The 16,188-nt window shown below is 39.2% G+C and overlaps 1 protein-coding gene across 1 annotated transcript in view; it reads left to right on the top strand.

Annotated features, from left to right (window-relative positions):
• The window catches only part of LOC310985599 (arf-GAP with GTPase, ANK repeat and PH domain-containing protein 1-like), a gene marked incomplete at both ends in the record, with an annotated part of 44,475 nt that overhangs the window by 21,753 nt on the left and 6,534 nt on the right, over positions 1-16,188 (top strand). Inside the window, 8 exons of the mRNA XM_083971216.1 lie at positions 1,557-1,701; positions 4,299-4,427; positions 6,328-6,465; positions 8,345-8,404; positions 9,705-9,856; positions 12,198-12,288; positions 14,034-14,256; positions 16,015-16,188. The exon at positions 16,015-16,188 is cut by the window's right edge and continues 130 nt beyond it. Coding sequence (XP_083827342.1) covers positions 1,557-1,701; positions 4,299-4,427; positions 6,328-6,465; positions 8,345-8,404; positions 9,705-9,856; positions 12,198-12,288; positions 14,034-14,256; positions 16,015-16,188 — 1,112 coding nt within the window. The remainder of the gene's footprint in view (positions 1-1,556; positions 1,702-4,298; positions 4,428-6,327; positions 6,466-8,344; positions 8,405-9,704; positions 9,857-12,197; positions 12,289-14,033; positions 14,257-16,014) is intronic.

Raw genomic sequence — 16,188 nt, 5'->3', positions numbered from 1 at the left:
TATTTAATTTTTTTCGGGACAGTTTCGCATTTCGGGGCTTCAATACAAGACGGACATTACATACGAGCAGCATGGAGGTATTTGGATGTTTTTTGGTGTGTCTTTTTGTTACGAAGACAGTTGGCGTAGGCGGACGAAAATTGGTGCACGTATGTACGTATCACACCCAGATGTACAAAAAAGTCAATACGAGTCACGACCTATACCCTAAAATCAACAGGAAGTCGGCCATTTTTATTTCAATTTTCACTTTTGCAGACGATGTGGTGATTTCCACACCCTGTATGTGACCCAACTCATCCCACTGAGTTACGACATTATAAAAGTAACTCATTACCAGGAAAAACAACTATTGCGTTACCTTTTTTTTTTTTCAAATAAATTGCTCAAATATGTAATTTTCACTTGGACCCGCCCCCCCTCCCACCCTCAATGACACTTTTAAATTCAACTGTATGTTATGAACCACCACTGAATATGTTAACTGAATGAAACTGTCATTTTGATTTCTTTTACCCATTTATTTCATTTTATTTTATTTTATAACCACTGTGCACTGGAGTATCTTCCATACGTTCTTTGATGTAGATTACAATCCGATTGCACAGATTTAATGTAAGTTTTTGTTGACTTGTCTTGTCATGTCTTTTTTTGTGTTGTGATTAAATGTACTGGTTTTAAATGTGGACCCCAGGAAGACTAGCAGTGCTCTAAAGCGCAGCTAATGGGGATCCTAACAAATACAACAAATAATAAAATAAATCATTATTATTAACATTGTGCACTTATCTCCACTACACTGCATTGTTGTGTGGGACAATGCAACAGACACTTATCAACTTCAGTTTTATAGATATGATACTTTAATCAGCCGTTGTTATTGTTATATTACGTCCATAGATTCACAATAGTGGGGTCTGATGCATGTGTAATTTTTCTCAGTCATTTCAAATTGGTGTTAAAGTTTGGTTTTCACTTCTAAGTTGAAGTTTAGGGTCTATAGAACAATTTGAGTCCGAGTGTCAAACACACAGATAAAAAATGGCCTCTAGGGGGCGCCGCAAAATATGTAAATTGCTACAACTTTTGATTAGATTAACCAAATTTAACACATGTGTTAAATTTGGTTAATCTAATCAAAATACCTCATGAGGTATGTATGGATTCAGAATTAAAATGAGAAACTGGTATGCTAAACATTTGGTGACCAGAATAAAAATAAAAACACTTTTAGCCCAAAATATTAAATGGACTCGGGCGAAATTATGCTTTTTTAAAGATAAAGTCTGAAAATATCCTCACAGTTGCTAAGGAATTTTACTTATTAATGTTATTTCATTAAGTCACGGCGTTATAACAGGAGAAAGAGTAACTTTTTTGATTACTTGTTACTGAAGAAAGTAGCGCTGTTAGTAACGCTGTTTATTTATGACGTTGTTATTCTCATCACCGGTCCCCCAGAGCTTTATAATCTGCAGAGAGTGGGCGGCTGCATGTGACAGCTGGTGTCTGACGGTTCATGGCAGCTGTTTGCTGTTTGCTGTTTGCTTTGGCAGGACTACATGCTCAACACGCCGGGGAAGGAGATGGACCTGCTGCGCGTGACCGTCAAGGTGCCGGGGAAGCGACCGCCACGAGCCGCGCCGCCGCTCGGCCTCAACGGGCGAGTCAAAGACCCCGGACCCGAGGGGCTGAGCCCAGGTGAGGGGGCAGAGAAGTCTACTATCTGAACTCCTTTAGAGGATGAGAGGAAATTTTTTATTTTTTAGATGTGTCATGAAAAGTTTTTTTTTTTTTTTTTTTAACCTTCGTCTTGTGTTAGCTTTCTGCTACCATCTAGGTGTTAGGGTCAGTTTTGACCCGTGTTTTAAAACAGCTGTAAAATACACTAAAAACTTTTTTTTTCATCCATATTTTTTTTTCTCTCTTGGTTACGTTGTTTGACTTCCTTATTCATGAAAATATTGGTTTTAATATTTTTTGGTGTGGGCCCCTTGTCAGTATACCCCTTGTCTTCAATTTACAGTAAACTTCCTCTTGTCAGCTTTCTCTTATCGGTTTTTACCTGAGTCTTAAATCAGCTGTAAAAAACACTAAAAACAATTATTCATAATCCCATTTGTTTCCCATCTCTTGGTTCCATTGTTAGGCTTCCTTATTCATGGTTTTGCACTTATGACTTCAGTTTTAACTCAAAAATTTACCCTAACACCACAAATGTCATATTTTTAACCAGAGCATTTGAGAATTTTGTGAAAACATTTTTTTTGTTTTATTTTGTTTAAATAGAGGTTCCTGACAAAGTCAAAAAGCCTTGATGCTATAAACAAATTTATGTGGTACTTTTAGGCATTTAAATCCTGAAAACGGGTCACTGGTGACCCGAACACAAGAGGAAGGTTAAATCTGGACATTAAAGGAATAGTTCACCAAAAAATGAATTCAGTCATTAGTGACTCACCCTCATGCTGATGAATACTTCGTAGTCCAACGAAAACTTTATATGAGAGTCAATAGCACCCAACACAAAAACGTCCATAAAACTACACAAAAAACATTTAATATTCCTCCACACTGCTCGTCCACTGCAATCCAAGTGTCCTGAAGGGATCTAGTCCAGAGTTTACCTGAAACGACATCATTGAGGCAAGTCAGGGCCCCTTTCAAATTCAATACAGGACTGTTTAGGCTGTAAAAATGTCCTAAATGACGTAGTTTCCAGTAAACTCTGGACTATCTCCCTTCAGGACACTTGGATTGCAGTGGACGAGCAGTGTGGAGGAATATTAAATGTTTTTTGTGTAGTTTTATGGACGTTTTTGTGTTGGGTGCTATTGACTCTCATATAAAGTTTTCGTTGGACTACGAACCGGCCTCCCGGGTCTCCAGATGCACTTTGAGGAATAAAAAACTACTCCGGAGTATTCATCAGCATGAGGGGGAGTCACTAATGACTGAATTTCATTTTTTTGGTGAACTATTCCTTTAAGCACCTTTAAGTTAAATTATTTTCCAACACCACTGATTTGATTTTGGAAGTTTGATCGTGACAAACCTCATACAAGTTCTCCGTGTCCATAAAGGAGTCAATAAACAACATGATAGCCTATATAATAAATATGCAAATTATCAACATTTATAGAAAAGGACAAAGAGTGGACCAACAAAAACAAAACACAACATAGTCATAAAAAGGACCAGATAACTTCACTTGCACACTATGATTCTATGCTTCTTGCCGGTGCAGCCATGGAGAAGCTGTAATTAAATGTATTTCATATTTCACCTGACTGTGGTGTTTAACAGCGTCGTGCACAGTGAGAAAGAAAGATTTTTAAAAATCTGCACGACGGCTCTTTTCTTTGTGAAGCTGCAGGTGAAACGGAACTCGATGACCCTGAGCTGCTGAAGTTAAAAGAAAAGAAAAGGAAAGAAGAAAAAAAAAAAACAGATAATAAAGTAGAGTTTGGGACTCAGAGTCCTGGTCCCTGGATTTTAAGACTTCTGAACCAGCGAGAGGGAGAGAAAAGTTGCAAGAGAATGCAAAACAAAACCTCTGCAAAAACAGCACCATCAGGGATTTTACAAGTTTTGTGCGAGTCTTGTGTTTTTCTTTGGTGATGGATTTGTTTAAAATCTCAGAAACACAGATTTACAGTATGTTTAAAGGGATAGTTCACCCAAAATTTAAATTTCACTCATTATCTACTCACCCTCATGTCGACTAAGAGCTGTGAGAATTTTCAGAGTCCTCCGTTCCTTTTCTGAGTTACGGGTATACACATATAATGGTTGTGAATGGATACCACTTTTCTTCGTCCAAAAAGACACACCAAAAAACATCCAAATACCTCCATGCTGCTCGTATGTAATGACCCTCTTGTATTGAAGCCCCGACATGAGAAATTGTTCCGAAATACATTAAATAAGTCTATATTTTAAGCTTGTTTGTAGCGGAAGCTCCCAGTGTCTCGGTTCACTGCTGCTTCAATACAAGAGGGACATTACAGACGAGCAGTGTGGAGGTATTTGTATGTTTTTTGGTGTGTCTTTTTGGACGAAGAAAAGTGGTATCCATTCACAACCATTATATGGACAAATACTGCTGCACCGAGACCCCCCGTAACTCAGAGAAGCCACGGAGGACTCTGAAACTTCTCCCAGCCCTTAGTCCACATGAGGGTGAGTAGATAATGAGTGAAATTTGAATTTTGGGTGAACTATCCCTTTAATGTGTTTTTGCTCTAATGACTCTGAGTGTTAACTGAGTGTCTGGTTGCTGTCTGTGGTGTGTCCAGTCCCCGTCAGCGCCAGCAGCCTGCTGCAGGTGGAGGAGATGGAGGGACTGGGCGGAGCTCTCTTCCTGAGGAGCAACAGAGGAGTTCAGCGATGTCCGTCCACGTTGTCCAACCACGCTCAGAGTGTCGGTGAGTGGAGACAGGGCCGTTGCTAGGAATTCTGGGCCCCCTTAAAGAATACTAAAGTGGGCCCCTCCCCCTAACTTTTCCAGTTTTTTTTTCTTAGACTACGTATGTATTATCGTTTTTTATTTAGCCTACTTTGTTTTGATGCTAATGCAGCATTACACTGCAAAAACTCAAGTATCTTAGCAAGAATATTTGTCTTATTTCTAGTCAAAATGTAATTTCTAGTCAAAACAAATCTCATTCTACTTAAGATAAGACACATCATATTAAAAGTAGCTTGTTTTTAGACACTTTTTACTTCTTTCAAGCAGATTTTCACTTGGAATAAGTAGAAAAAATCTGTTAGTGGAGCAAGTTTTTCTTCCTTATTACAAGCACAAAAAACATGCTTTCACTGGCAGATTTTTCTACTTATTGTGAATTTAAGTGAAAATGATCTAAAAATAAGTTAATTTTTAGGTAATGAGTCTTATTTTACTATTTTTTTATGTTTTACTATGTTACTCAGGAGGAAGTAAAACACAACATTTTGGCAACATTTTTCAAGAGTACCGACCGTCTGCACTGCAAAAACTCAAAATCTTAACAAGAATATTTGTCTTATTTCTAGTCAAAATGTCATTTCTAGTCAAAACAAATCTCATTATACCTAAAATAAGTATATTTATACATATACATACATAGTTATACATAAAAAAAAAGTAGCTTGTTTTTAGACACTTTTTTACTTATTTCAAGGATATTTTCACTTGAAATAAGTAGAAAAATCTGATAGTGGAGCAAGTTTTTCTTTCTTACTTGCTTTCACTGGCAGATTTTTCTACTTATTTCAATTGAAAATTTGTTTGAAACAAGTGAAAATGATCTAAATACAAGTTCATTTTTAGGTGATGAGTCTTATTTAAAGTGGAAAGAGATTTAGTTTTGACTAGAAATTAGACATTTTGACAAGAAATAAGACAAATATTCTTGGAAAGATTTTGACTTTTTGCAGTGTATTATTTGCCGCTTCATACCAGTATTGTAATCTACCTAAAGTTTTCAACCAAACTGAAAGTTTGCAATCCGCCATAAAATGAGAATTTATATATATATATATATTAAACAAGTAGATTGCCAAGATCAAAACTGAATAAGTATAAAAGATCTATGGTGGACAAGGGCGCCGCCGCAATCCAATCCACACCAGAAGTCACAACCGGAAGTTGATCTTCTCCGTGTTTATTTTTCGCTGCTCCACACCGGGAATCTGATCTACCTGAAGTTTGAGATCCACCATAACGTGATAATTTAAAAAAGTATAATAAACTAAGTGGATTATGGAGATTAAAAGTGAATAAGTATAAAAGAAGACAGGAGGACGTTTGTCTTCCCCGTGTGTTTATTTTGCATGAAGTGGTCACTTCAACTTCAACATTCATTCACACGACTTTACAGTATGTGAAACTGAGAAGTTAATCATTGGAAGAAGAAAAAACACAGTTACAATGTTAACTTTTCATCGATTTGCATCGATATATTATATTATGTAAATCATATATATGAATTATATAATATAATGAATAAGATACACGAAAAAAGCACAACTTCCGGTCTGGATTGGACCAAAGACGGGTCCCGCTCACATTTTTTTCTTTTTTGCCGTCTCAGTAATCCTTCTTCAGTTTTTTAGTCTATTAATTATTTGGTCTGGCGTTGGAGTGAACTCAGCCTTGACCATCTCTTCCCAGAGTTCAAAGATAAGAAATACTTTACTTTATTGAGCCTGAAGCAAAATCCATACAACTTGTTCTTTCTTGTTCTGCTTTCTAGCTTTTTCTTGAAATTCTGCATTTGCTCAAATCGCCACCAAACATTTAGTTTCTTCATCATCAGACCACTGCAAATATGTTTTCCACAGACTCTGCAGTGGAAGGCGTCTCCAGCTCGTCCTCCACCAAAGACGTGGGCTCGGCCTCCCCGGTGACCGACAGGAAGAAGCACCGCAGGAAGAAGAGCATGAACCAGAAAGGAGACGCAGCCGGCGGCCAGGCTGACGGTGAGCAAGACAGAAAAAATCTGATTAGGGATGTCACTATTATAGATTTTCTTGGTACAATTATTGTCAGAGAAATAATCATGATTATTATTACGATTATTATATTCAATCATTTTACAACACTATGGATGTGTAAAATCAAATGTAGTCAAGATATAATTGCATTACCAATTATATAAACAAATTATTTAAAGTATCTAGTACCCAGGGGGCAAAATCCCAGTTTTTTGAAAAAACGGACACGGAGCGTTGTAAAAGGTTTGACACCAGAAATGATATGTAGGACCTTCAAGGATTAAAACCTGGGTGGACAACCCGGTCAACTAGCTGCTGGAAAGCTACAGGGGACAAAACCCCTTTCTTGGGTCATTTTGCTGGAAAAATTATGTAAATGCAAATATTTAGGTACTACAATGGCATAAATAGTCATACAACTATAACATTTGGCAGAGAGTATCTTGACACATAGGGGGAGGCATGAAAAAAAGATTCTGGGGTTTGTTGCAACTCGATTTTAAGATATCACCCTCAACATCCCAAAAAAGACAAAAAAAAAGTACTGTTTGCCAGACAAATTCTCATGAAAATGATTATTTTTCAGCATTTTATGGAGAATATCTATGCTTAAGTACCTAAATATTTGCATTTACATCATTTTGCCAGCAAAATGACCCCAGAAAGGGGTTTTGGCCCCTGTAGCTTTCCAGCAGCTAGTTGACCGGGTCGTCCACCCACGTTTTAATCCTTGAAGGTCCTAGATATCATTTCTGGGGTCAAACCTTTTACAACGCTCCGTGTCCGTTTTTTTGCTTTGCCCCCTGGGTAGGTAGGACCAATTATTATTCCTTCAGAGGAAATGTTTTAAGTATTAAAGCAGATATCAGCTTCACGGCCGTTTCGGCTAATGCTGCGTTCAAGGCAGGCTTTTGAAACCGTAAGTTACAGCTTCAAGTCACAACTACGACTTGGTAGCGTTCCAGGTAACCCGTAGCTCGTGTTTTTACCATCCTGTTGTCTGTGAAAGTTCCCTATAACGGCCACTCGTAACTTCCGACCCGTGAACTCGTACCAGATCGAACTGGTATGACTTCACAGGAAGGAAAAACACAAAGTACGAGTTTCTTTGAACGCACCATGAGTTAGCAGCCCCCGCCCTTGTCAGGCATCAATTGGTCCTCGTGCTACGTCACCACATTCACGCGCATCCCTTGGCTGCACACACAGCCCTTCATGCCGTTCTCTCTCCTCATTGGATAACACTTGTATCCCACAAGGAAAATTTTCTCCTCGGGTTACAGCAGAGCAGAGTGACGGAGAGACTCGTGTTTAGGCTGAAATACTTCATGTAAGTGATTGCTGACGGAAAATAGGACTATTTAGGACTTATATTAACAAAAACATTCCACTGATATCTGCTTTAAAATGTTTGAAGTTTTTTTTTATCTTTTTTTTTCTTACAAATGAGGCACTAACATTTAAATTCCAGTTAGGTAAATTGACATTAACATAATTTAACCCATTACTGTGTTTACCTTTACTCTGGAGTACAAAGCAAGGTGGTTATCCCGCAGGTGACGATTCATATCGTTCATAATGTTGCGTAACTTTGTTTACATTCTGTGTGAGTTGAGCTGATCTGCCGACATGGTTCCGACAACATCTTTTTTGGAAAGTGACGGTATTTAGAATTTACAATTGAATAATTGTGGCATTTAATACCGCGATTAATTGTGAAAACAAGTAATCGTGACATCCCTAATTCTGATATATTTTAAATATGAAAAAAAAACTAACTTGAATGCTTCCTTTTGTAATATGTAACGTGTATCGTCTCCTCTCTGTCTCTTTTGGGCTTTTACCACAACATCGTCCGATTCAGCCAAGCGCAAAATGTGGAAACTGAAAAGCTTTGGTAGCTTAAGAAACGTAAGCAAGACAGGTAACTATGATCTGAGACAAACACAGACACCACACCACATCACGGTCAACGTCAAGACTAGGGTTGCAAAGGGGCGGAAAATTTCCAGTAAATTTCCGGAAACTTTCCATGGGAAGTTAAGCTGGGGAAATTTGGAAATATTCCAAATTGGAAACTTTCCACGGGAATTATGGGAATTTATGGGAATTATTGGAAATTTATGGGAATTAACTAGAAATTGGGGGTAATTTAAACAAGCTGTATCATATCCAAACATATGTAAGTATTTTATTTTGTCATAAGCAGACATCCGTGCAAAATAATACAATTAAAAGGGATTTTATCAAGTTTTAATTCATGTTTGAACAATCAGTTCTTTTACTGAACAACAAAAACATGAATGTTGAGTAAAATACCCCCCCCCCCCAAAAAATAAAAATAAAAATAAAAAATAAAAATCCCATTCAAAATGTTAAAGGGACAACAAGGAGTTTTTATTTGGTTATAAAAAAGTCTCATATTAATGTGGATGAACTACATTACTGTTATTATTATTATTATTTAGTGGTTGACTCAACCAGCATTTCCTACTTTCGGTTTTGCGGATGCTGCCCTGTGGGTCATGGCGGTTTATGGTCGGAACTACGACGGTATCTGATCGTCTCCCAACCTCCGACTTTCATTCTTGATCAATGAAAACATTTTTGGCAAATGTTTTCGCTTTCATCCATCGTACGCCGGTCCAATTATTTCACCGTGCGCGCGGAGGCTCATGGGAAATGTGGTGTGAAAACACTTCACTTTCAAAAACTCCTCGTTGTCCCTTTAAATGAAAGAAGCCCCCCTCTTGTGCTTTGGGCTCAACAGTGTGGCCTCCAGGGTTCAAGAAATCATCTGTGCATGTGATGGAGGAATGCACAGTGCATGTAGGGGGCGTCTCAACAGCCCTGCAGTAGCAGTGTGCTGTGTGCATGTGATGGAGGAATAGCATATTCAAGTGCACTTGCATTAAATCTGGTTGTTTTAGCCAAGATTATGCTACAATATATTTTCTATATATATTCCCATGGAAAGTTTCCAACTTTGAAAATTTACGGAATTTTGCAACCCTAGTCAAGACCAAGCTTTTGTTGTTGCAAGGATAAAATGAACTCTAAAATACTCGACCGGTGTTTGCAGATGTTTTCAAACCTCGTTACCCTCCTATAGTTGAATAATTCACTGGTGCTTCATATCAACCCTTCAAAAAAAATACCGACTCTCTGTGGTGTGTTGATGTTTTGATGTTTTTTTGTTTTTTTTGTTTTTGCTTCCGTGTCAGATGAGGATAACTTCGACTTCCTCGTGGTGTCGAGCACCGGCCAGACGTGGCACTTTGAAGCCCAGAGCGTGGAGGAGAGGGATTCCTGGGTCCAAGCCATCGAGAGTCAGATCCTGGCCAGTCTGCAGCTGTGTGAGAGCAACAAGAACAAGGCAAGAAAAAAACTCTCTCTTCTTTTGTTTTTGTAGGAACTGTCCATGCAGGGCTGTTTGAATATAATATAAAGAAGATATAACAACACATTCCTGTTGTGTTGCACCAGTAACACATGATTAGAATAAAGTGGGCGAGGTCTGTATAGATTTCTACCCTCAATACAGATGCAAACAAATCATATCGATCGATTACTCCCACATATACTGTCATAAGAAGCTGTTTCTGTATCCTGCAATCATATTCTCCCAGTATGTGTGTGTTCCTGTGTGTGTTTGTGTGCCCTAAAGGACAGTGATGATTTAATCCACAAGAGACTAAATATGAATGAATATTATATTAGCTCAAGATATGTCTACTCTAATGGTATCACAGCTACCTGGCTGTCGAACACCTGAGGTTTGTTTTTATGCAAATGAGCCGCAGCCGCACACAAAACCGGGAGCAGCCATGTTTAGTTGGCATGGAAGTGTGTCTGTGTCTGAGCTTCCATCTGCTCCGCCCGACGCCGGCTGCAAGTCAACACACTACACACTTCTTCTTAAGGCTGTAGTTGTTGGCAGAGGCATGCACACACAATGCATACACAAATACACACACAAAAACACACATATACACACACAGAATAAATAGTTTGTTTAATAAAATCATTGTGTGTTTGCAGATTGAGACCTGAGCTGCAAACAAAACAGTCAATATCAATATTTTAGTTTTGTAAAACTGCAAAAACTAAGATTTAACTCGATGCATTAGTGTGCAAATGAATTCCCATTAAAGGGATAGTTCAACATTTTTGGCAAATTGGCCCATTGCCATAATCGCTACAGTCATAGCAGTAGGTTTGTTACCTTTAATTGTCAGTGCAAGCTATTTTTATTTTATTTTTTTTTTAAACTCTGTGTGGTAACGTTGTGTTATTATCTCATAGCGTGGTGAATGTGCAGGTCACAACTTGTCCACCAGAGCGTTGTGGAGTTGTTGGATTGTGTATTTGATGAGTTTGATGAGGGAAACCAAGAAATCCCATAATGAGCCTCCGTAGCGTAGCTCTGAGCAGCTCACGGCTCTGCTCCGCCGTTCTAAAAATAGCTTGCACCAACAATTAAAGGTAACGAACCTACTGCTATGACTATAGGGATTATGGACAATGGGCCAATTTGCCAAAATGTTGAACTATCCCTTTGAATGCACATAAATATGACTAAAGAAAGAAACTATTCTAGACTATAATAGTGGAAATACTTACAGTACTTTACACTCCTGCAGTGTAAAGTGAATTTTTCTAAGTGACGTTATCTGCTGTCTGATCTTATTGTTGGCTGTGGATTTACATCCTGGTTTACTCTCCTGGGCACTTAAAGAAAAACTGCAGCTGAAACGATCGTTACCAATCAATGCATCACTGCCAAACGAACAAATGTGTTGGTGCAGGTTTCTGTGCTCGAGTCGGGGGCGACCGATCGCAGGTCAGAAACACAAACTCACTAATAACAGGCTTTATGCAAGTCCAGTTAGGTCACTTCTTTTTCTCTACGGAGCTCCCTCTAGTACAGTTTGCATATTTGCAGAGTTCATATTTTCATTGTTATAAAAACTCACAGCTTCAAATGGACGTCGTGAGGCAGTTTGAGTTTCCCCTCGGCCCTCGGTTCTCTTCGGCTTTTCAGAGAAATAAAACGCTATCGACGCATTTACATCACGTGACATAATGAATAATATCATCTAGGACAAAGATATTGACAAAGATATTCCTTTTTTCTCCACATTAATAAACAAATTAACTTTTCATTTTGAAGTTTCACCAGTTCCTTTATCTTGACTGTCATTCTGTGTTTCCATCGCAGGTTTCTCGTCTCTAACTGGTTCATACCTGTAGCCTCTCTCTTCCCCCCGTGGGAGTTTGTGCGTCCTGCTGTTGAATTAGTTCAATCATTTCTAAAAATGCAAATTCCCACTAATACGATGGTAGTGAATGATTTCCCCAGCAGCTCCCTGTGTGAGAGCAGCAGCAGAGGATAAATGGTGGGAAGCCGCAGCCCTTCATGTTACAGCTTTAAATGGTCATTACAGTGATTACAGAGATCCAGCTCAGCGTTTCACTCAGAGATCTGCAAAATGATAATCATTGTTATTAGTAATGAGAGCAGTTAGCGGCGCTGATATCGCAGAGGGAAGCTCTCTGCTGGGGTTTCCTTTTTTTAATCCATGTACTGTATATCGTGTGTGTGTGTGTGTGTGTGTGTGTGTGTGTGTGTGTGTGTGTGTGTGTGTGTGTGTGTGTGTGTGTGTGTGTGTGTGTGTGTGTGTGTGTGTGTGTGTGTGTGTGTGTGTTTTCTACAGGCTCGCAGGAACAGCCAGAGTGACGCCGTGGCTCTGCAGGCGATCCGCAACGCAAAGGGCAACAACTTCTGTGTCGACTGTGACGCTCCGAGTGAGTAACACACACACACACACACACACACATACACACACAGAGACACACACACTTAACAGCTTCTCTTGTCTCGGTGCTCGTGTCGTGTCGTGTCTCTGGAACATTTCCCATCGTGTCTCACTTCAGCCTTGAACATGTGTCATCATCTCTGCTGACAAACCTGTTATTTTTTTCTCTCTGGACATTTGCTGTAAAATCAGAATGAAGCTGCAGTTTGAGAGAAGCATCCACGGGTTTGGAGAGTTACAAGAATAAAAAACTTCACTGTCTCTATTTCTAAAAACAGCTGCACTGGTTCAGATCATAAATCAGCATTTGACATATTTTAGAGTCTAGTTGCTCTTTTTATTAAATGACGTGTCGCCTCCTGACAAATGACAAAACAGGAATCACTGTCTAGGTCAGTGGTTCTCAAACCTTTTTACATTAATGACCCTAAATTGACACAAATTAGACCACGGACCCCCATTGGACTAAATTTTGAAGCGTTTAAACATTAAAAATAAATAAATAAATAAAGATGAAAATTTTCAAGAAAAAAGTGGTACAATTTCTCGAAAAAGTGGTAAAAATTTCTAAAAATAAAAAGGTTTTTTAAAAATTCTAGAAAAAGTGGTAAAATTTCCACAAAAAAAAGGAAAAAAAATAATGATAATATATATATTTTTTTTAAGTAGTAAAAATTTGTCAAAAAAATAAATAAAAGTTTAAGAATTCTAGAAAAAAGTGGTAAAATCTCAAGAAAAAGTTGGGGACCCCCTTGATTTTTTTTCTTTATTGAAGATTTATTTATACAGGTAATCTCATTTCCAATAGAGACATGTTAATTGTGTTAATTGTGTTAATTGTCTTGATTGTTTTAACTGGTCTTAACATTTCACTGCAGAAAAAGTTTAGTAACCTGAACCTTAACATCGAGTTTGTTAGCTCGATGTTTGATTGAATCTTAATTGAGTGAAATAATGTCTGTCTTGTGTGAGAAAAGAGCTGCGACAGATTATTTCGATTTTTCTGGTTTCAATCTGAAATCTTTTTTTTTATTATTTTATTTTTATTTAAGGAGGACAATGCACATTAATGGACAAGTGCCAGTGACTGTAGTCCTCCTGGCGAGGTGTTAAAAGCCATTAAAATAAACACAAGGACATAACAACAGAATTCATAAAACAGAAAGAACACACATGTATCCAACAGAAACCAACAGACAAAAAAACTACAAAGAGAGACAATTAACATGACGCTACTATGACAAAAGAAAAAACAAAAAAGACAGTTTTTGGATGGATAAGATGGATGAAGATGCAACAATGCAAGACCAGGACAGGGTTTCTTGATGGAGTTGTGCTAGGATGGATTGGGAACACAACGAAACCAAAATATAGTACAGTGTGATAAAGTGCGCAATAAAAAACTGTCAGGGATGGATAGATGAAATGGGGGTGCAGCAATGCAAGAACCAGGGCAGGGTTTTTGTTGGAGTTGTGCTAAGATGGAATAAAAAACAGTTTTTTTGGTTTTTTAGGAAATGTAATGAGCTAAAAATGTCACACATGTTCTCCAGAATTAAACCAAACTTATACCAAACAAAATAGATGAAATGGTGAATATTCCTCTGATGTTGTAGGACATTAAAGGCACCACAGTTTCAGGGGAATACATGTTTTTCACAGCCCGGCTTTACATAGCTCAGCTTATCCTGAACTGTTCATGTGACCTCTCTCTCTCTCTCTCTCTCTCCAAAGACCCGACGTGGGCGAGTCTGAACCTCGGCGCTCTGATCTGCATCGAGTGCTCGGGGATCCACAGGAACCTGGGGACCCACCTGACGCGCGTCCGCTCGCTGGACCTGGACGACCTGCCGCGGGAGATGACGCTGGTCCTCCGCGCCATCGGCAACCACATGGTCAACAGCATCTGGGAGGCGCGCACGCTGGGCCGCCGCAAACCGGCCCCTGACGCCACACGGTGAGAAAAGATGCTGCAAGAAGACAGACGTGGTGATGAGATTTAAAGGACCCCAACAAAGTGTGATTCAGAATACTGAGTCACACTTTGTTGGGATGAACAGAACACTGTCCCGTGCATCAAACCGGTCGGAAATGTAGAAATCCACACAGCAACATTTTTTGGACACTGTCCCTTTAAGAACTTCCTCCGTTATGTGATGTCACACAGACAACAAAAAGGTACTGTAGCAGGTACTAGAGGCTGGTGGAAAAGGAAAAGAAAAACGAGTAGAGCCGAGTTGAGCCAAGCTTGTGGAAAAGGGCCATAAGTCTCACATCAGGCTTTGGTGTTTTGTTTTCTTCCTGCAACTTTAGTCATTTGTAGCAAATCATAAAACGCACGCTAAGCTAACTTTCCTCATCTGCTCTGCTGTCATTTTTATTTCAATTTTTTCTTTTTTCTTTTTTTTTTTGAAAAGAAAAGGGATTTATGGCTCTTGTTACGTGTGATTTTACATTAGTTTTACATTATGTAAGTGCACACACAGGTTTGCATGGTGAGTTTACACTGCATGTTCTGAACATCCTGTGTCTTCTCTCTAATGTCAGTCAGACAAAATAATCAATAGTAACCATCTTACCGATTGCATCTGGCACAAAGTCAAGGCAGAGTTTCAGTATTACTAATGCAATAAAGGCAGAGCTTATCATGTTATTGTTCTGTCGGTCTACTAGGGCCATATACTGTTCCTTTATAAGTCATATGTTTATAAGGCCATAAGTCTCATATCAGGCTGTGGTGTTTTGTTTTCTTCCTGCAACTTTAGTCATTTGTAGCAAAGCATAAAATACATGCTAAGCTAACTTTATTCTTGCATATGCGACAGCCAACATCTGCTCTGCTGTCATTTTTATTTCAGTTAACTAAATTATTTTTTCACTGGTAGTTTTGGTTTTAGTTTTTAATATAATAACCCTGGTGCCTCTGAAAGAAAATAAGAAACGGAGCCTCTCCTCTGATTGGCTAAACGCTCTGTGTGTTTGAGAGAGGACATGTAAACCAAAGGTTCTCAAAACCACAAATACATCTTGGTAGAGATGTGAAGAGTTAAAAAAAAAAAAACCTGTGAAAAGAGGATGACAGGGGGCCTTTAACATGATTTAAAGGGATAGTTCAGCATTTTGGCAAATTGGCCCATTGCCATAATCCCTATAGTCGTAGCAGTAGGTTTGTTACCTTTAATTGTCGGTGCAAGTTATTTTTAGAACGGCGGAGCAGAGCCGTGACCTGCTCAGAGCTACGCTTTAGAGGTAAATTCATGTAAAACCGCTGATGTGCGTTGCCTTCAGGGACAGTTTTTCATCAAGCAGTCTCTGCATTTCCCTCTAAAACTCTAAAACTCTGTGTGGTAACGTTGTGTTATTATCTCATAGTGTGGTGAATGTGCAGCTCACAACTTGTCCACCAGAGCGTTGTGGAGTTGTTGGATTGTGTATTTGATGAGTTTGATGAGGGAAACCAAGAAATCCCATGAGCCTCCTCTGTAGCGTAGCTCTGAGCAGCTCACGGCTCTGCTCCGCTGTTCTAAAAATAGCTTGCGATGAACCTACTGCTATGACTATAGGGATTATGGCAATGGGCCAATTTGCCAAAATGTTGAACTATCCCTTTAACTGACATGCTGCAGCAGTGTGTGTGTGTAGATCTGAGCTGCATCTTTAAAAAACAAAACAAAAACAAACCCTGTGTCTGTGTCTCCGTCTCTTTGTGCTTCAGAGAGGAGCGCGAGTCCTGGATTCGAGCCAAATACGAGCAGAAACTGTTTGTGGCGCCGCTGCCTCCGCCCACGCCCGGCGAGGGCCCAGACATCACGCTCTCCGGCCGTCTGCTGCTGGCGGTGATGGAGCACAACCTCCCCCGGCTGCTGCTGCTGCTGGCCCACTGCGCCAA

Source organism: Trachurus trachurus (assembly GCF_905171665.1).
Source record: "Trachurus trachurus genome assembly, chromosome: 5".
Taxonomy (NCBI): domain Eukaryota; kingdom Metazoa; phylum Chordata; class Actinopteri; order Carangiformes; family Carangidae; genus Trachurus; species Trachurus trachurus.
This window is presented reverse-complemented; position numbering and strand designations above follow the sequence as displayed.